The sequence below is a fragment of the Microtus oregoni genome, unplaced genomic scaffold, assembly GCF_018167655.1.
Source record: "Microtus oregoni isolate MIOR12 unplaced genomic scaffold, Mior012 000002F_ref0000024, whole genome shotgun sequence".
Taxonomy (NCBI): Eukaryota; Metazoa; Chordata; class Mammalia; order Rodentia; family Cricetidae; genus Microtus; species Microtus oregoni.
The window spans coordinates 86,534,501-86,556,319 of NW_024543061.1; the positions used below are offsets into that span (position 1 = coordinate 86,534,501).

Sequence of the window (21,819 nt, forward strand, 5' to 3'; positions counted from 1 at the left end):
GGAGGGAAGGAAAAAGAGAGAGAGAAAGAGAATTCCTTTACAGACATATGCAATACATATATTCACATGAAGATGATATGTGGGAATATATGATTGCTTATAGTTTTCAATCCAAATGAAACTTTTATAAGACAGTATTATTTGAGGGTAAAAAGTTGCTGTAGTTTTATTCTCTTTTGTATATGACCAAGATTTTAGGGTATGAAAGATCTTGTACCACTGGGCTTGGGAAATATATGTATTCATTATCCCAAGATACTTGACTTGTGAAAATGCCTAGTGCCAAGCAGTTACTTATGACATAGAAACAGTGATTTGGGGGCCAGAGAGGTGACTCAGCAGTTAAGAGCTCTTGCAGAGGACCAGGTTCTGCTCCCAACATGCAGTGCTGCCCACACCTGTTTGTAACTCCAGCTCCAGAGGTCCGATGCCCTCTCTTGGCCTCCATGGGCACGCACATCCACTCAGGTAAACACACACACATAAAATACAAATAAATTGTTTTTTAAAATTAAGGGGAGAAAATTATCTCAGCAGTTTATAATTTTGGTTTTATTTGTTTATATATTTGTTTGCTTGTTTGTTTGTTGAGACAGAGTTTCACTATGCAGCTTTGGCTGATCTAGAGCCCCCTACATAGATCAGGCTGGCCTTGAACTCATGGAGATCTGCCTACCTCTGCTTCCTTGTGCTGGGTTTAAAGGCGTACACTGCGATTATTTCCTTTTTTAAGAGAAGGGAAGAAGAGAGGATGAAGGAAGTGGGTTTTAAGCATGCCTGTGACCTTTCTGTTCTCCTTCCCACCACTGTGAAAGCCTCTCTGCAGCTTTACAGTCCCGGGCACACTCGACGACCACACATGCATTCTGGCTCCAGACGATCTTTCTTCTTTAGAATGAAGAGCTGTAAAATCCCCGTCAAGGAAGAGCTTCAATGTTCACCCTGCTCAAAGAAGAAAGGTGGGACTCCCAGGAGAGCATGCGAGCATGGGGTTCAGTGCCTGGTGTGGAACAAGAGGTCCTAATTAGTTTCTGTAAGAGAAAAAGTAAATTCCACAGTCAAGGCAAGAAATAGGATACAAAGTGTCTAAGTGGAATTGTGTTAAACCAAGGTTGTTCATTCTGTCACTTCAGCAGTGCGCATTCTGCTGTCTGGGATTTCCATGGTGCTGCTGAACTTGTAGCAGAGAAAGCTGAAGTTCGATTTGGGGCCAGATCTGGCGGCCTTTGATGTAGGAGGGTCTTCTATTTATCTGTTGCTTCCATTGGTTAATTAATAAAGAAAACTGCTTGGCCTGATAGGTCAGAACATAGGTAGATCGGGAAGACAGAACAGAATGCTGGGAGAAAGAAAGCAGAGACAGGCAGACGCCATGAAGCTCTGGCCCGAGATGGATGTAGGTTAGAATCTTCCTGGTAAGCCAGCACCTCTTGGTGCTACACAGATTAATAGAAATGGGTTAATCAAGATGTGAGAGTTAGCCAGTAAGAGGCTAGAACTAATGGGCCAGGCAGTGTTTAAATGAATACAGTTTCCATGTAATTATTTCAGGCATAAGCTAGCCAGGTGGTGTGAAGCAGCCCACGGATAGAAGACCCTCCTACATCATTTCCCCTTTTTCTGTTTAAACAAAAAAGAAGGCTTTTATTTTAACATAGCAAAAATACATATAACGAAACAGTTATCAAGCAAGAATTACAGTTATAATATTTATATCTATTTTATCTTTTATCACAACCAAGGAAAACTTTAACTATCCATTCTTCAACTCCATCAAAGACTCCAGAAGTATATAATATTACCTAAGTAAACAAGAAGTAAGCAACTTCCAAAACTCTAGAAATGACAGAAACATCTTGCTGCCTGTATAGTCACCCAAAGTTCTTTTGTACCATTGGGGCATCCATCTTCAGCCTATAGGCCCATAATATCCAGCAGACATTTCCATGAAGCAGGAGATTTCAAAGGCAGTTCAGTCACTTTTTTCTGTGTCCTGCAGAATGTCTCACAGACTCTTTCATGAATCAGGAACCCCAAAAGACCATCTCACCTTTAGGCAGGTTCAGCAGTCCTCTTTCTGTGGGTTCTCTGTGTCTAGTTTAAGCAATAGTCCAGGCAAGAGCAGTTTCTTGTCCAAATGGCTAACCAACTCCATAAGGAGCCTCTTTGATGCCCATCTTCCTCTTGAAGTAGCTGGTGCTGCCAGGATCAGAAGTGTCTCATTGTCATGAAAAGCCCTAAGTTTTTAAAACATTAAATGCCATATTCTGTAGTCTTTGAAAGATATGAAGAATGCCTGTCTGAAATATATCTATACACATCTAGAAAATCTAACATGACTACAAGCTTGACTATTATTGATGATTATCCATTAACAACCTACATTTCCTAATTATACATTACATTTTTCAATGAACTACACAACCACAATACCTTAATCAAGATCAGAAATACATATACGTATAACAAAATTGACCTTAACTTTATACCAATAAAGCAAAATTTATACCAATGTAAATTATTCATATCTATATCATATCCCCCTTTAAATGTGAAAGAACATTTATAGACAATATTTGGGAATATGGACGTAGTTATTTCTCTCCAAACTTCTTCCTGCTGTATAGGGGTGCTGTTAATCAGGTCTTTCATGGTGTAACTTGTGTGCCAGGTTCATCTTAGTTGGCAGTTGAGTGAAGTAATTTTCTTAAGGTGTTCACAGCAATCTTTCAGGAGGGCGTGGTCTATCATACCATATTGGGATAGAAGCAATCCACAGGGTCTCATCCTCTGTGAAAACAAAAGAAGACCCTCACCAAAGCATCATATCCTTAGATCCAAATTCTGAAGTCAAGATAGCTTTATAATACACATGTTGGATTAGCTTAGCAGATCCACACAATGAAATGTCTCTTTGTACTTAGCTCCTTCACAGTCAAAAAATTGGAAGAAAATACAATAACATACAGAATACAAACTCTCTGTGAATTTTCCATTTTTACGTGGCTTATTTTTATTTCTTTTAATCTATAACTATCTGTACTCTGTCTCTTTAAAGACTTTACATTTTTTAACGCATTAACTTTATTCTCTATATTCTTTTTCTTCTCTCTCCCAAGCCTATGTACACTCATCCAACACTGTGACCCATTTAGTGGTCTTTTATGTCTGAATCTGTCCTATTGTGAACCTGTAATTTTTTTTACTATCCAGGAGTACTTCTTAAAATGCTAAGCACTTCTTAAAAACTTAACTTGTGCCATGTAGAAGTAACACGGTACTGCCTGTTTCCTGCCCAGTCTAAACCTTAACTGTGCTTTTATTATGATAATTATGGTAGTTCCTGCCTGAGATCAGCACAGTTCAGCGTGGAGGAGCCATTCCTGCCTCAGCCATTTGGTGCCCCTGAGCCGCGCACAGTTCCAGGCACACAGCAAGTCCACGTTGCCATAAAGCAAGCAAGCATTTTACTCACAAAACCCCATCCAAATTCTCTGTCTCCCGCAAGAGTCAGGGCTCGTGGTAGGAGCATAGCCCAGAAAGCTAGCATTTTAATACTACATGTTTTTTTTTTTTACACCTCTAGGTAGGAGCCACAATCAGCACTTTAACTCTGAGAATTTTTATCTCAGTTATAGCCTAATCTGCCAGGCAGACCAGTGCGCAGCCTGGAAACCTCTCTGTGTATGGCAGCAGAAATCCACCATGCTCTCCCGCCTGACCAAGCCTGATTCTGTTGTCTGCCCAGGCAGGAAGAGCTGAACCATTGGCATAGTCTCAGCTGCTTTTCTCCTGATCCCAACTGGACACACAAACACCCAGGCCCACAAATGCACCATAGCCAGAGTTTGCACCAGCGGCAGGGCCCAAGAAGCCGCGTTTTAAAATGGCCTGGCTTTTTTTATGGTGCTGTTGCTGAATCAGGAAATCTCTCTGCGGCACACCACCCGCAAACAGCAAAAAGCTGTGTTAAACTCTCTCTCTCTCTCCTTTTTAAGCCTTTTCAGGTTTTATGTGGAGTTAGTTACCATGTTGGAGCACCACTTGTAGAAGGAGCAGTGGGCCGCTTCCCACCACCCGGCTCCCTGCCGCCTGGCTAGCTTATGCCCGAAATAATTACACAGAAACTGTATTCATTTAAACATTGCCTGGCCCATTAGTTCTAGCTTCTTACTGGCTAACTCTCACATCTTGATTAACCCATTTCTATTAATCTGTGTAGCACCAAGAGGTGCTGGCTTACCGGGAAGATTCTAACTTACATCCATATCAGGCTGGAGCTTCATGGCGTCTGCCTGTCTCTGCTTTCTTCCTCCCACAATTCTGTTTTGTCTTCCCCACCTACCTATGTTCTGACCTATCAGGCCAAGCAGTTTTCTTTATTAATTAACCAATGGAAGCAACAGATAGATAGAAGACCCTCCTACATCAAGCCTTGAACCTCAGCACTTAAGAAACAGAGGCAGGTGGATCTCTGTGAGTTTAAGGCCAGCCAGGACTACATAGCCAGACCCTGTCTCAATAATAAAATAAAAACTCAAATGACAACAAAGTTTGACATCTTTTTAAAGTTTGTTTGTTTTTGTTTTTGAGACAGGGCCTCACTTTGTAGCCCTGGCCAGGAGTTCATTATGTTGACCAGGCTGGCTTCAAAGTCACAGAGATCCACCTGCCTCTGCCTCCTGAGTGGCAGCCCTAAAGCAATGTTTTTAATCTTAGTTTTTAAGTGTAAGTGTGTGTGTATAATGCCCACAGAGGCCAGAAGAGGCCATTAGACCCCTGGAACTGGAATTACACTCAGCTGTGGGCTGCCTGATGAGGATGCTGAGGACTGAACTTGGGCCCTCTGGAGGATCAGCAGGAACTCTTAAGTAGTGAATCCAGCCCCTGCTTGTTTCTTTTTGAGACAGAGTCTTACTGTGTAGTCCAGGCCGCTCTGGAGCTCCTGTGCATCATCCCCCATCTCAACCTCCCTAGTACTGAGATTTCAGGTATGGAGCACTTCACCTGACTAAAAAGTGGTCTTTATATAGGACTGCAGGATTCTTTTTTTTTTTTTTTATAAATTTTGGTACAAATTGTTTTTATAACCACACATGAAGAAAATCACACTTGTTGATGATATAGTAAACATTTAGTCTGTTCCTGATGCTGCAAAGAACATTTTAATTCTCATGAAAGTTGTCTTATGTCTGTCTTAGAATCAAGGAGGAGACACTTTTTGTTTGTTTGTTTGTTTGTTTGTTTTCTAGACAGGGTTTTGCTGTAGCTTTGGAGCCTGTCCTGGCACTAGCTCTTGTAGACCAGACTGGCCTCGAACTCACAGAGATCTGCCTGCCTCTGCCTCCCAAGTGCTGGGATTAAAGGCATGTGCCACCACCACCTGGCTAAAAAGGAAACACTTGAGATGCTTAATGAACACTCAGTCACCTCCCTCTGCCCGTGACTCTGCGTGGTACAGAGTCTCGGGTAGGGGCTGTCCCTAGGTAGACCAGTTATTTCTTGTTTTCATGGAGCGTGAATACCTGGTGCTTGTCTTTCTGAATTCTTGTGTTACTGGTGTCCTCTTTTCTCTTTCATTTTGCCACAAACAACGGGATTCCATTTTCCTCTGTGTGTGAACCACACTCTGTTGCTTATACACCATATCCCTTTAGACCTGTCTGCCTGTTGGCAGGCTCCTTAGGCTGATTCCTGTCATAGCTGGTGTGACCATGTGCTTTAAATATGGGAATTTTAGGGGTCTCTTTGTACCTTGATTTTGCTTCTTGGGATAGGCCCAGAAGTGGGGTAGCTGGATGTCATGATACTGTAGCCTTTTGGAGAATTCCCATACTGTTTCCTACAGTAGCTGCTAACAATGGCTCCCCTTGGCTGTCTGTGTGGCTCCCTCTTTCTCTATAGCTTCCCCAGCTTTTGTTCATTTGGCTTACGCTTCCTCCTGTAGTTCATCATCCAGGGAAGTGGAGGCAGGAATGCAAGCAGGGCAGGAACCTGGGTGCAGGAGCTGATTTAGAGGCCATGGAGGGGACCTGCCTACTGACTTCCTCCTCGTGGCTTGCTCAGCCTGCTTTCTTATAGAACCCAGAATCACCAGCCCAGGGAGGGCACCACCCACGAGGAGCTGGGCTCTTCCCCAAGCAATTGCCAGTTTAAAAATGTGGCTCATAGCCTGCCTGCGGCCCAGTCTCAGCTGAGGTTCCCACCTCTCAGATGACTTTAGCTCGTGTCAAGTCGACACAAAACCAGCCAGCCTAAGTGGAGAGTCTTTGGATTGATGTCTGTCCTGTGAAGTTTGTGTGTTCATTCTTTAAATGGTGAATATTGACCCTTTGCCTGATGAGTCACCAGCAAGTCTCTCCTAGTTCTGGGTTGTGTTTTTCTGTTGTTGACTGTGTGCTGTGGAATAGATTTTGAGCCTGGGAATCCCATCTAGGAAAAGCTTGCCTGTCCCAGCATCTGAGGTAGCTGCTCTGTTTCCTCTTTGTAACTTCATAAGTCTGATATCTACACTGAGGTCTTCATTCATGTTTCCATTGACTTCTGTGGAGGGTGAGAGATGGGGCTTCAGTTTCGGGTCTGTGAATGGATATCCGGTTTCCCCAGCACTGTGTGTTGAGGGAGCTGTCATTTCTCCCAGGCAGGCTTTCCCACACCAGTGTTGAGAATCAGCTGTCTGCGGACCTGTGGTTTGTCTCTGGGTTCCTCGCTTGCTCCTTTGGACTGTGTATATGTTCCTGTGCCGTTACCATGCATTTTTGGTATTATGGCTCAGGGCTGTACTTTGAAGTTAGGCACCTCCAGCTTTGCAGTTTGGGCTCCTCTGTGCTCCCATGTGAGTTTTAGGTTTTTCTCAGCTCTGTTAAGGATGTCATTGTTTTTCTGATAGGGACTGCATCGAATCTGTAGACTGCAATGAGCTGAGCCAAAAGAACAAACCTGGAACTATTCTGATTTGGGGTTTGCTTTGTTCCTGCTTTCTAAGAGGAATCATTAGGTTGCATATTCAAATTCTGTCTTCTTGACATTATTATTTTTATGAAAGCGCTCATTGCTATAAACTTCCTTCTTAGTACTTTTTGCTTTATGCCAAAGATTTTAGCCTGTTGTGGTTTTTTTTTATATCTTAAAGAATCCTTAAGTTAACATAGAAGGAACCTGGTACCACTGTGACATCTTTATAAGTGTATACATTATACATTGGCTGCTTTCATGTGGTGTCCTTATAAGTGACATCTTTATGTGTGTATACTCTATACATTGTCTGCTCTCATTGTGACGTCTTTATAAGTGACATCTTTGTGTATACACTATACATTGACTGTTCTCTTATAAGTGACATCTTTATGTGTGTATACACTATACATTGACTGTTTTCATTGTGACATCTTTATGTGTGTATACACTATACATTGACTGTTCTCTTTGTGACATCTTTATAAGTGACATCTTTATGTGTGTATACACTATACATTGACTGTTCTCATTGTGACATCTTTATGTGTGTATACACTATACATTGACTGTTCTCTTATAAGTGACATCTTTATGTGTGTATACACTATACATTGACTGTTTTCATTGTGACATCTTTATGTGTGCATACACTATACATTGACTGTTCTCTTTGTGACATCTTTATAAGTGACATCTTTATGTGTGTATACACTATATATTGACTGTTCTCATTGTGACATCTTTATGTGTGTATACACTATACATTGACTGTACTCATGTGACATCTTTATTGTGTATACACTATACATTGGCTGCTCTCATTGTGACATCTTTATGTGTGTATACACTATACATTGACTGTTCTCATTGTGACATCTTTATGTGTGTATACACTATACATTGACTGTTCTCATTGTGACATCTTTATGTGTGTATACACTGTACATTGACTGTTCTCATTGTGACATCTTTATATGTGTATACACTATACATTGGCTGTTCTCATTTGCTCTCCTCCGCATGCCCCTCCCTGTCCTAGGTTCCTTCCTTCCTCCTGTCTGTCCTCTTCCTCTTCCTTTTCCTCATCACAGGTGTTTCCATTTCTGTCTGTTTCAAGAAATCTTAAATTCCCCTTGGGTGGACGTGCACTGTCCCCCCTCCACGCAGACACACAGGATTTAATTTTCTTAATTGACTTATTGACTCCATCCCATTGTGACCAGCAAAGGTACAGGATAGGATTTAATTCTGCATGAATTTGTTAACACTTGTTTTGTCTACTCGAGAGACAATTCCATACGTGATGAAGAGATGAGAAGACTGTGAGTCGTGCAGAGGCTCAGAGGCCGAGCCAGCCTGTCTACACCTGGCCCTCAGCCACACTGTAGGCCCCGCCTGTTTCCAAAGACAAGCGGAGACTATTAGAACACCTCACAGAACTATTAAGGCTGTTAGACGAGTTATACATTCACGGACGTAAGACCGTCTGGCCTGAGGCTCACCCTCTTCACCTCTATGCCTCTGCTGACTGGAACACTTAGGACAACCTACAGAATTTACTGTTAAAAGAGAAACAAATGATTTTTTTTTTAAAGATTTGTTGTTGGGGACCAACAAGATGTGATGGCATTTGAGGGACACACAGTGACCTGAGTTTAATCCCACATAAAGATGGAGCGAGAATCAACTCTGAAAGCTGTCCGCTGAGCTCCAATGCAGGCTTCTGCACGTGTGCACTCAGATGTCACACACACACCAATAGTGATAATGAAATCTGTTGTCCTGTCGGTCTTCCTGGATACTGCAAGTTAAAACAATGTCTGTGCTGGTCTTCTGCAAGCCCAATCACAGCTGAACTTTCCAAATAGCGTGTCTGAGGGCTCTCTCTGCTTTTCTAGGTGTGTGCAATGTGTGCACCACCCGTCTTCTGAGCCTATGTGATGGCTCATTGTTTTTGTAAACTTTTCCCATAGTTGAGCATATGATTTTTTTCTCGTTTTTCATTTGTTGGGCTGGTTTGATGAGCTTTTTCATGGGAATGAATTGCTTAGAATTTTTCTGAAAACTCAAGCTTTTGAGTTTTTTTTAAAATACCTTTTAATCTGTTTCCAAGTGCTCATCAAATATGTCTGTGGTTCAATAGGATCATATGTGTTGATTAATCATCCTCACAGCCAACAGTAAGAGATTCTCTTCATAATAGATATAGTGCTACAGATACGTAACAGCTTGGGAGACTGAGGCAATAATATCAGGAGTTAGGGGATAGCCTCTTATACATAGGGATCTGGGGGGTAGCTTGAGCTACCAGATGAATTTGTCTCAAAAAAAGGGGAGGTGGAAGGAGGGAAAGAGGAAGTGGTGGTAACATTGGTATTTGTGTTCTAAGTGTATTTCTATGGCTTTTCGTTAGACCACAGAAAATTCTATACCGTCCATTGCACCGGATACTTGAGAAGCTGGCCCCCAAGTGTTGTTGGTGTGGAGAAGGAGAGGGACAGTGAGAAAGACAGTGGTCCTCTTACCTGCCTGGTAGCCATGGGACGGTTGCATCCATACAACGTCCCTCCGAAAAGCGGCAAGATCAAAGTGAGGCCAACTGAGTTCGTGACCCGCTTTGCCATGAATGGGAAATTCGTCTACGTGGATCAAAGGTGCACGCGCACGCTGTGGCTATAGGAAGCCGCTGGGGTCGCTGAGGTTGTTGGGGGAGCAACTCCGACTCCATAGCTCTGCGGGAGGTTTCTTCTATTAGGGCTTGGGAATCGGAAGCACAGTTTAAACAACATAAGGATAGGGCTGTGTTGGTGATTTTGGTCAAGACAGAGGACAAACCTGGAAAGGTGTTTCTTAGTCCTGGTGCTGAGTTCAGACCCGCTCCGCGGCCATGCTGTTGGCGGTAGCCTTGTAAGCGCATCATCTGGACTCCGTGGGACCTCACCTGGTGGCTTGCTACACCGTGGCTCTGGTCTGGGGCTGGGGAGGACCAGGGCATCCCTTAGGAGCCCAGTGGTCCCTGTGACTAGCTCTTCCCCCAGGCTGCTGCCCTGAAGTCTCACCTGTCCTGGACTTGCGGTAGCCTGGGAGCCGTCACCATCTTCAGCAAATGCCACGTTTGTTTTCTGTTTCACAACCAGGGCAACAGCGATTTTAGGATATCTGCCTCAGGAACTCTTGGGGACTTCCTGTTATGAATATTTTCATCAAGATGACCATAGTAGTTTGACTGACAAGCACAAAGCAGGTGGGTGGTTCATCGAGTGTGGTGCTCTGAGGGTAATTTAAAATCACAACTTCAGTCAGGGGTCGGTGGATCGCACTCAAAATCTCAGTACTTGGGAGGCAGAAGTAAAGAATCAGGAGTTCCGGGCTAGCCTGGACTACATGGCAAAACCCTGTCTAAATAAATAAATAAATGATTATAGCATTGACTTTCGATTTCTCATTCCTTATTAAATTCAAAATTCAAATTGATTCTCAAGACACTGGCTTTTGGTTTGGTGTCTACTTTTGGCCTAGAATTCTGTAGGGGCCCCTGGCTGGCCTGGAACCGGTAGCTACCCTCTTCTCAGCCTCCCTGATACTGGAATTCCGGGCAGGAGCCACCACACTCGGCCTGAAGGCTTTTGACTTTAAAGGCTGCTCTGTTGATCACAACTTTTCTTGTGAAGTTCTGCAGAGTAAGGAGAAAATACTTACAGACTCGTACAAATTCAGAGTGAAGGATGGCTCCTTCGTAACCCTCAAGAGCCAGTGGTTCAGCTTCACTAACCCTTGGACCAAAGAGCTGGAATACATTGTGTCTGTCAACACACTGGTTTTGTGAGTACTTCTCTGTCTTCTTAAGACCTTTGTATTCATTTCAAATGAGTATCTCTGCTTTTCCTAAGAAGCCATTAAAATCGCCTGGTCCTCTGGCTGTATGGAAGCTTAGTTTGGGGATGGATGCCAGGAGCTAGTACAGATGACAGAATCCTTGTGGGCTTCTCCCGTATCCATCCCCAGAGCTTGTCATCATTAGTTGCAACCCCTGGGACAACGTAAAGTCATGTAAATGGTTGTTGTACCAGACTGTATAGGAATAATAACAAGAAAAAAGCCTCAATGAGTTTGGGAAAGATGAAAGTTATTCCCTTCAATTGTTTTTGGTCCCAATCCTGTGTCTGCGGTGACCAGTAGTGTCTGAGAATTTTTTTTATTCTTCATTGATGTTAGTTGCTCAAGTTAAGCTGCATGTTCACCCTTTGTAATTTGCTTGGTATAAAGTCTGGCGGTGCACACATATGATCCTGGTGCTTGGGAGGTGGAGGCAGGAAGATGAGAAACTCAGAATCGTTCTTGGTTATGTAGGGAGCTTGAGGCCAGTCTAGACTACATGAAACCTTGTCTCAAAACAACAACAAAACAAAGCAAAACAAAAACAAAACAAAACAAAACAAAAAAACAAGGAGAAGGAAGAGAAGGAGAAGAGGAAGAAGAAGCACTGATTTTACATTGGGGATAGAGCTCAATGGTAGAGGACTTGCCTAACGTGGACATGACCCTTGGTTCTGTCTCCCCAGCATTGGTGGGGAGAGGAGGGAGGTCGGGCACACATGTTTAATAACGGTACTAAGGAAGAAGAGGCAGGCAGATCTCTGAGTCTGAGGCTAGCCTGGTCTACACAGCCAGGGCTACAAAGAGAGACCCGGTCTTGAAACAAAAACAAAATAAAAAAGAAAAGAAAGCTCTATCTTTTATGACTGTACCACATAGAACTGTAGCCAGCACAGCCACAGAGTGAGCAGAAATCCAGCCCATGTCTTCAGTGGAAGCGTCCACCTCCAGCCAGCTGAGCCCAGCCAGCTGAGCCCAGCCAGCTGAGCCCAGCCAGCTGAGCCCAGCCTGAGCTTTGCTTTGCTAAGTTTATGCGGTGCCGTCATTGCTGTGATGTGTTTGATCACACTCTGACACTCCCAAGGCTGCCAGTAAAGTTCACGTTGAATCAGAAGGTGGAGCTAGCTACTAGCTGACCAAAGTTAGCCATAGAGGTTTTGGAGGACTGAGGACAGATGGAGAGATACAGGAAGTAGTAGGGAGGGGCTGAGATAAAGACAAGGCCCTTTGGATGGGGGAAGGGAAGAGAGAGAGAGAGAGGGGGGGGGGGTCATTGGCTGCTTCTCCATTGTTTCTCTGATCAATCAGGTTCTTACCCTGATATCTCACTTCTGAGATTTTGTTGATAAAGAATAATTAGGTAACTACTTCACGTCATACCAGTTCCATTTGCTTGTCTGTAACATTTAGTTTAAATAGCACTAGGAGACAAGTGTGCGTGTGTTCCCCATCAGCCATCCCAGTACAGCAGTGGACCTTAGCTAGGTTGGGAGCCGATCACCTTCGCTGTGAGAATGAGACCGACCAGTGGGGCATTGGGCACAGATCCAATCTCAGCTGATAATGTGAACAATAACACATCAGTGAGTGGGAACGGGCAGACCACACACATGGAGTCAGTGTAGACGCATTCATAGGTTCCCCTCACTTCAGAGAACATCACCCATGTTGTTTCTGGTTTCCAGGGGGCGCAGTGAGACTGGAGCACCCCCCTTCCTTTACGGCAGCAGCCAGTCCTCAGAAGGTAAGCGTTTCAGATGGGGGTTTAGCTCAGACGCGTCACCCAGCATGTGTTTTATGAAGGTGCGGTTGTCTGTCCAGGGGAGGGTGGAAGACGTTCCGACTGGACAGACATTTGTTATAGAAGGAGGCCAAGGCAGCAAAGGTGACTCGGCGAGTCCAGCATTTGTCATGCACACATAATGACCTGAGTTCAGCTCCCAAAACGCACACAAAGGGGAAGGAGAGGACGAACACCACAGTGTTGTCCTCTGAACTCCACCACCACATACATGCATCATACACACACATACACATATACACCATCATACACATACACATCAAACACACATGCACACATACATTATACACATGTACACAATCACCACACACACATACATATGCACACACCTCCACTAGAGTGTAGCATGGCACCACACATAAGCAGTTGCCCACGTGACTGGTTTCCTGCTGGATGGAGTTCCTCACAAGCAGGCCTGGTGTTTTCACGTGATCTCCCTGCAGCCAGTATTCTTCCCTGACTACTGTGTGTTACACACCACTAGACAAATGTGTTCCTCCCTATCTACTGAGTGTGTTACACACCACTACACAAATGCATTCCTCCCTATCTACTATGTGTGTTACACACCACTACACAAATGCGTTCCTCCCTATCTACTGAGTGTGTTACACACCACTACACAAATGCATTCCTCCCTATCTACTATGTGTGTTACACACCACTACACAAATGTGTTCCTCCCTGTCTACTGAGTGTGTTACACACCACTACACAAATGTGTTCCTCCCTGTCTACTGAGTGTGTTACACACCACTACACAAATGCGTTCCTCCCTGTCTACTGAGTGTGTTACACACCACTACACAAATGCGTTCCTCCCTGTCTACTGAGTGTGTTACACACCACTACACAAATGCGTTCCTCCCTGTCTACTGAGTGTGTTACACACCACTAGACAAATGCATTCCTCCCTGTCTACTGAGTGTGTTACACACCACTAGACAAATGCGTTCCTCCCTATCTACTGAGTGTGTTACACACCACTACACAAATGCGTTCCTCCCTATCTACTGAGTGTGTTACACACCACTACACAAATGTGTTCCTCCCTGTCTACTGAGTGTGTTACACACCACTACACAAATGCGTTCCTCCCTGTCTACTGAGTGTGTTACACACCACTACACAAATGCGTTCCTCTCTGTCTACTGAGTGTGTTACACACCACTACACAAATGCGTTCCTCCCTGTCTACTGTGCTCATTGCACACCAGTAGACAATGAGAGACAATCATGAAGGGTGTGTTTTGAATCTCCCTCTCTTTTTTTATCCACGGGGCTGTACTCCTGTATTTTATGCAAAATATTTGTTTAAGTATCTGGATATGGTGATAGCACATACATGTAATCCCAGCACTTGGGGGGCAGAGTCAGGAAGATTAGGAGTTACCTCTCTCAGGTACTTAAGACCTGATTAAACAACAAAACTAAACAAAAACTCCAGGAGGCAGAGGCAGGCAGGTCTCTGAGTTCAAGGCCAGCCTGGTCTACAGAGTGAGTTGTAGAGGACCTGGGTTTGGGTCTCATGCTGGTAGCTCACACCTCCCTGTAACTCCTGGCGTCCACGACACTGCGTGCATTGTATGCACCCTTGTGCATGCAAGCAAACACTCATACACAGAAAATAAATAAAATAAAAACAGCACAAAAGGAACTATGAACTGTAAAGTGGCATCGCCTGGCTCTGCTGTAAAGGTGAAAGGTCAAAGGGGAAAAGGCCATGCTGAAGGGCGTGGGTGGTGACTGTGCCCTTGGACTACACTGTCTATAACCACAACCCACAGTGTCTCTAGCATTGGGAACTGTGTAATGAAAGGTTAGATGTTTCCTGGCGTTTTAAGGGGTGGCTCAACTGTTTCTTTTCAGGAGAAACCAAGAAGCTATTTCAATAGAAAGAAAGCCACTGACTTGGGCTGTGTGCTCCTTAACATCCTTGATTGTGTTTTCTCCTGTGCTGTTGCCTAGACTCGTTTAGACAGTCCTGTGTCTGTGTGCCTGGAATACCCACGGGGACAGACATTGCAAACGAGGTTCTGCGTTTACAGAGGTGAAGTATTATCACTGCAAATATTCTTGTATAAATGGCTGCCTTAGTCACTAACCGGCACACAGATTGTTCATGTGTGTGTGTGAGAGAGAGTGTGAGTGTGTGAGTGCTTGTGTGTGTGTGTGTGTGTAAGCATTCGGGAGGGTAGGACAGAGGGTGGGTGGGTATGTGCATATGGATGCCGTACCTACGGAGGTCAGAAGCATCAGATCCCCTGGAACTGGAGCCACAAGCAGCTGGGACCCACCCAAATAAGGACTTTTATAATCTTAATTTGTCAGATTGTTTCTGAACATCATACCAAATACAGAATTCAGGAAGAAGGAATTGATAACTTTAATTGCATAAAAGTTCGAAATTGAAGCATAAACTATACCATTACAATAAGGTTGAAAACATAAACTGGAAAATGTGTGTATTTTGTATGATAAAATAGACTAACTTTAACTTATAAATATTGTATACCATAAATATATTAAATATGTAAGTTTTATATAGTTATATGTTAAACTTAATGTATAGCATAAAGGTGAGCTATTCAATAATTTTGTAGGTGACTGGAGAGATGGCTCAGCAGTTAGGAGCACTTACTGCCCTTGTGGGAAAACCCTGTTCCGTTCCCAGCATCCACTTAAAGGCTCACAAAGGTGTGTAACTCCAGTTCTAGGAGATCCAGCTCCCTCTTCTGGCTGCCAAGGGCTCTGCACATCTGTGCTGCACATATGCAGGCAAACACTCATAATCTTAAAATAAATAAAATAAAACAATGTCTTAGAATAGCCAAATTGTATTGAGGCTAAATAGTGGGCATGAAAGAAAAATGCAAGAGAAATCACCAAGAAACTTTAAAATTATTCATTTCCACTCATATTTAAATATGTACATAATGAAGCAGTGGGTTAGCACTTTTTCACTTAGATTATCCAAGATTTGAAAGTTTGGTAATCTTCTATATTGGGGAGAGTATGAAAAAAGTCCCTAATTCTTTATAAAGTATAAATTACTGAAATAACTTCGGATGGAAATTAGACAAAATGCATTACAAATATAAGTATAAACCAGGTGTGGCTGTGCACTCGGCAAGTTGATCCTTCTGAGTTTGGGGCCAGCCTGTGCTGCATGCAGAGACCTTATCTTTAAAACAAAATGTATTCAGGTGTGGCATAGTGGTACAAGCCTATAATCCCAGCACTTGAGAAATAGAGGCAAGAGGAGATCTATGAGTTCAAAGGTGGCCTGGTCTACATAGTGAGTTCTAGGCTAGCCAGTGCTACGTTGTTGAGAACTTGTCTCAATAAAAAGCAAGTTTAATCTGAGGCTCAGAACAAGCTGTCTCAGCGAAAGAATAAGACTGTTGATGGCTGCGCTCTGAAGTGGGACCTTAAACAGCTAAGCAATTCCCTCCGGTGTGTCCATATAGTAGAATGTGCTGCAGCGTATGGCAGGGGCAGGAGTGAGGGCTCAGCAGTTAGCGCAGGGGAGGGGGCAAGTTCAATTCCCAGGACTCACATGGCAGCTCACAGCCATTTATACCTCCAGCCCTGGGGTATCTGATGCCCTCTTCTGGGCTCCAAAGTCACCACACATGCCCGTGGTGCACAGGCATGCAAGGGAATACATACAAGGGAACCACTCATACACACAATATACATACATACATACATACATACATACAGAATAGGGAAAAAAGGATAGTGCATGTGTGATGGAGGAAGGTCATTGGCTAATAAAGGCACTGCCCTGGCCCATTTTATTGGTTAGAGGATAGGTGGGAGGAGTAAACAGGACAGAACACTGGGAGGAAGAGGAAGTGAGGTCAGAGACTCCACAGCTCTCTCGGGAGCAGACGCCTCAGAGAGAGACGCCATGCCCCGCTCCTGGGATGAAGCTCCGACCCAGGATGGACTAGGCTAGAATCTTCCTGGTAAGCGCACCTTGGGGTGCCATACACAGATGATTAGAGATGGGCTAAATTAATATGTGAGAATTAGCCTAGAAGAGAATGGGCCAAGCAGTGTTTAAAAGAATACAGTGTCCGTGTAATTATTTCGGGGCATAAGCTAGCCAGGCAGGCGGCTGGGGTGTTGGGGACGCAGCCTCGCCGCTGCCCTTATTACTTCACATGTGAGCCCACACCTTACTTGTTTGGCATCTTAGCCTCAATTTCAAGGTCTATATTTCCTCCTGTTGAAGGTGTGAACCAGGGATCTAGATAATAGTGGATCTGCTTATGTGTCTTACTTTTTAAAAAATGACATCTGTTTACTTATTTTTGTGTATGTGCCTTTGTGGGTGAGTGCACGCCACAGCCTGTGTCGGGGTCAGAGGGCTCCTTGAGGAAGTCAGTTCTCCTGGAGTCCCAGGATCAAGCTCAGGTCGTCAAGCCTGAGGCCGCAGCCTACATCCACTTGCTCATCTCACTTGCCTGCCTTTCTCGAGCGTTTGCTATCTTAATATACACTGAGCTGGAGCCGCAGCTCGCTGGTTAGGGTGGTTGGTGATCATCTGGAGGACCCGAATTCAGTTCCCCCACCCACACCAGGCAGCTCACAAGCAGCAGTAACTCCAGTTCCAGGAAATCTAGCACCCTCTTCGGGTCTCTGCAGGCACTTGCACACACATGTGCATACACGCATACACATACCTAAATATAAACAAAATCTTAAAATGCACAGCTTAGCATCAGCATCACTCAGTACTGTGCTGTGCCATCACCACGCTTCCCCGAGGGTCCTTCATTTAACCCTCCCACTCCCGATCTGCTCTCCCACGGCCCCAGCCCCCTCCTGTGTCCTATTCCTCCTTCCTTGGGTAGCTTCAGCACTCCAGAGTCAAAATTAAATCTGGCTATGAAGGCGTGGGTATTCAGTCTGGAGTTCCTTGCTGTCGTTTATCTGTCGGTCGCTTGTGTAAAGAAGCACTCAGGGGAGAAAGGCTCCCTCTAAAATCCCATCAGAGGGATAAACTTCTGTTGTCTCCCTTCTCAGGTTATACTCCTCATCCCCAGAAGATTCAGATCCTTCAGAAAGAGCTAGAGATCGCCTCAGTGTGAACTGCAGGAACGCCAGTGTGCCCGTGAGTGGTGTAAGTGTTCATTGTGAGAAAGAGACCACCCCATTAAAATAAATGGAATTTCTGCTGACTTGGTGGCCTGAGGGTGCAGTACAGGTTGGTGGTTACAGGAGGCATAGTTAGAAGGACACAGAAGGGTCCCAGGTTGTGACTCAGATACCTTTGGAAGGTTGGGTTCAGAATTTGAACTCTGCCTCAGTTTCCTCACTTGTGGGGCAGGTATGATAATAACATCCCCCCTAGATGAATATGAGAATTAAGGGATGAAATATAAACCAAAAACACTTTTTGAGACAGCATCCCATGTAGCCCAGGCTGACCCCAAACTCACTGTGTAGCTGAAGTTGACTTTGAACTCCTGATTTTCCTACCTCCACCTCCCAAGTGCTGGGATTACAGGCGTGTGCCACGATGCCAGACAAAACCAAACACTCTTTGCGCTCCTCCTAGGTGCTCAGTGGATAATAGCTGTTATGATTGCTACAGACTCTACAAACACCGACATACTCCAGCTAAAGGAAATGCGTGTTGCACGCCCCTGGGCTGGTTGTACACACCCGTCTTCCAGCAACTCGAGAGCTGGAATGAAGAGTGACTTCAAAGCCAGCTTAGACAACTTAGGCCCTGTCTCAAAATAAAAAGGTTTAAAGATTAAAAAGACTTGAAGGATGGATATATAGCTTAGTGGAGAGCCCTCGCCTGGCGTATGGAAAGGCCTGGGTTTGATCCCTGTAACTGGGGACGCTAAACCTCGTGCTTTCTGGAAGTCCTGGTGTGGCACTGAGACATTCCATGAGTCAGCTCTGTGCCCTGAGAATACGGAATGACGGCCATGTGTGACCGGGGACCAAGGGCCCGAAAGCACAAACATCACATAATACTTGTATGAAATATAGCTGGTCTTCCTATTAAGTTATTCACTTATTCACACGTTTAGCAAATAAAGTGATCTTACAGAAATGAACATATAAACCATTGTAATAAAATCTTTCAGCCTCCGCATGTGCATAGCTGTGCAAACATGTACGTGTACACGCATGCACACATACACACATGCACACATACACGCATGCACACATACACACATGCGCATACATGCATCCCATAAAAGGACCTCAGCTTTGCCGTAGGTGCCTTAGTTTGGAATCTCGTGGCGACAGGGAGCGGCTGACGGTAGGGATAGGCTCTTTAAGCTTCCGCTATGGAAGATGCGGTGTGTGCAGGGCAGGACGTACAGCGTGGGGTGGGTACTCGTGAACCGCTGCAGGAGGTTCTGGTGCTGACCCACTCCGAAGCCGCCCAGAGGTCCTCGCTGTGCTCAAGGCTTGCTGACCGCCCCTGTCCTGTCTTTCCAGGTGTCCACGCCGAGTCCTGGAACTGGGACCCTGGACGCTGCCGGGCAACACAAGAGCCCTGAAGCTGCCCACAGTCACAGGCCACTCCTCAGTAAGTTGTCCCTGTCACCCGTCACCGTATGAACTTTCCCAAGCCTCCTCTTTGTCACCGTAGTCTTAGACACAGGAGATTTTTGAAAAAAACGAATGCTTTATAAAATAACATTTTTTTTCCACCAGGCATGGTGGCACATACCTATTAATCCCAAAACATGGGTGGCTGGGGCAGAGGATTCCTGTGAATTCAATACCGTCTTGGGCTACATAGTGAGTACTAGGCCAGCCAGGGCTACGTAGAAAGAAAGCTCCGCCCCGTCAGAAATATCCGCAAGATCCCCCCACTCGGAATCCTAATACCTAATACCTTCGTAATCAGCAGGTATTATTTTTTTAAAGATTTATTTAATTTTATATTATGTGTACATGTTTTGCCTTGCATGCGTGCATGTCTGAGCCCCACATGCATTCAGTCCCCTCAGAAAGAGTGTTGTCTCCCCTAGGCTGGAGTTACAGGTTGTGAGCTGACATGTAGGTGCCGGGAATCAAACAAGGGTCGTCTGGAAAAGCAGCCATTGCTCTTAATGGTTGAGCACTCTCTGCAGCTCCAGTCCGCTATTCTTGATAGTAAGATGTTTGTCATTCACTGAACCTCTCATGAAGGACCCAGTTATCAGCTGAGCCAGTTTAGGCCTTGGCTGCAACTTAAGAGCATTTCCATCTAGGAAAAAAAGTCCATGCTCAAGAATTATCAAGAAATTTAAAAATACTCGTGCTAAAAAGTAAAATAAAATAAAAGGGTAGGGGGCCTTGGAGAGGCGGCTCAATGGTTAAGAACACTTATTGCTTTTGCAGAGGACCTGGTTCCATCCCAGCACCTACATGGTGGCCCATAATCATCTAATTCCAGTTTCAGGGGAATCGAAACCCCTCTTCTGGCCTTCTCAGTCACTAGGCATGCACATAATGCTCATATATACATGTGGGCAAAACACTCAAGTGTATAAAATACATAAAGTGTAAGATTTAACCACTCACTTTAAGATGTTCATGCAAGATTCAAACCATGCAAATGCAGAAGCTCGGTTCACACCTCCTGCTGGCACTGCTGCCCCGAATGCAGAAGCTCAGTTCACACCTCCTGACGGTACTACTGCCCCAAATGCAGAAGCTCAGTTCACACCTCCTGACAGCACTGCTGCCCCAAATGCAGAAGCTCAGTTCACACCTCCTGACAGCACTGCTGCCCCAAATGCAGAAGCTCAGTTCACACTTCCTGACAGCACTGCTGCCCCAAATGCAGAAGCTCAGTTCACACTTCCTGACGGCACTGCTGCCCCAAATGCAGAAGCTCAGTTCACACTTCCTGACGGTACTACTGCCCCGAATGCAGAAGCTCGGTTCACACCTCCTGCTGACACTGCTGCCCACTCCTCTCAGGTTCTGCCGACTTTGAAAACACCCGGAAAACTTGCACTACTCTCTAGTCTTTTAGTCTCTGTTGTTCAGAACCTTGCCGCATCTCAAACTTAGATCTCACCTCAGCCCCATCCTCATTTTCTTTTCCAATCCCCGACTTCTCTCATGAAAATGTTTGTCAGTGTTCTGGGATGTGGGGCTTTCTCAACAGCCTCTGATTTTAGCAATAAACAAGTAGAACTTTGCTTATAGTGTAGATGAATCAAATATCTTCTGGGTGTCTGGATACGCAGTCTCTAACACCCCACAGCCTGGGAGTGTGTGCCCTCACCTAGCAGTGTGAATATCTTCTACAGAATGCACAGGTCCAGCTCATCTAGAAACACGTCAGGGCACCGGAGAGATGGCTCGGTGATCAGGAGCACTGGAGAGATGGCTTAGTGGTTGGGGCACCGGAGAGATGGCTCCGTGGTCAGGAGCATTGGAGAGATGGCTCGGTGGTCAGGAACACTGGAGAGATGGCTCGGTGGTCGGGGGCACTGGAAAGATGGCTTGGTGGTTGGGGCACCGGAGAGATGGCTCCGTGGTCAGGAGCACTGGAGAGATGGCTCGGTGGTCAGGAACACTGGAGAGATGGCTTGGTGGTTGGGGCACCGGAGAGACGGCTCGGTGGTCGGGGCACTGGAGAGATGGCTCGGTGGTCAAGGGCACTGGAGAGATGGCTCGGTGGTCGGGGGCACTGGAGAGATGACTCGGTGGTCAGGAACACTGGAGAGACGGCTCGGTGGTCAGGGCACTGGAGAGACGGCTCGGTGGTCAGGAACACTGGAGAGATGGCTCGGTGGTCAGGAGCATTGGAGAGATGGCTCGGTGGTCAGGAACACTGGAGAGATGGCTCGGTGGTCAGGGCACTGGAGAGATGGCTCAGTGGTCAGGAACACTGGAGAGACGGCTCGGTGGTCAGGAACACTGGAGAGACGGCTCGGTGGTCGGGGGCACTGGAGAGATGGCTCGGTGGTCAGGAGCATTGGAGAGATGGCTCGGTGGTCAGGGGCACTGGAGAGATGGTGGTCAGGGGCACTGGAGAGACGGCTCAGTGGTCAGGGGCACTGGAGAGATGGCTCAGTGGTCAGGAGCACTGGAGAGACGGCTCAGTGGTCAGGAACACTGGAGAGACGGCTCAGTGGTCGGGGGCACTGGAGAGATGGCTTGGTGGTCAGGAGCATTGGAGAGACGGCTCAGTGGTCGGGGGC

At 45.5% G+C, this 21,819-nt stretch overlaps 1 protein-coding gene across 4 annotated transcripts in view; it reads left to right on the top strand.

Annotated features, from left to right (window-relative positions):
• The window catches only part of Arntl2 (aryl hydrocarbon receptor nuclear translocator like 2), a 43,723-nt gene that overhangs the window by 17,032 nt on the left and 4,872 nt on the right, over window positions 1–21,819 (top strand). For 3 of the 4 annotated variants that reach the window (XM_041640490.1, XM_041640483.1, XM_041640492.1), the window contains 8 exons: window positions 816–959; window positions 9,371–9,611; window positions 10,095–10,201; window positions 10,629–10,779; window positions 12,519–12,577; window positions 14,603–14,684; window positions 17,672–17,768; window positions 19,112–19,202. In XM_041640490.1, coding sequence (XP_041496424.1) covers window positions 816–959; window positions 9,371–9,611; window positions 10,095–10,201; window positions 10,629–10,779; window positions 12,519–12,577; window positions 14,603–14,684; window positions 17,672–17,768; window positions 19,112–19,202 — 972 coding nt within the window. Of the gene's footprint in view, window positions 1–815; window positions 960–9,370; window positions 9,612–10,094; window positions 10,202–10,628; window positions 10,780–12,518; window positions 12,578–14,602; window positions 14,685–15,237; window positions 15,332–17,671; window positions 17,769–19,111; window positions 19,203–21,819 lie in introns of those variants that run through there. The other variant, XR_005973298.1, reaches the window with a different exon arrangement.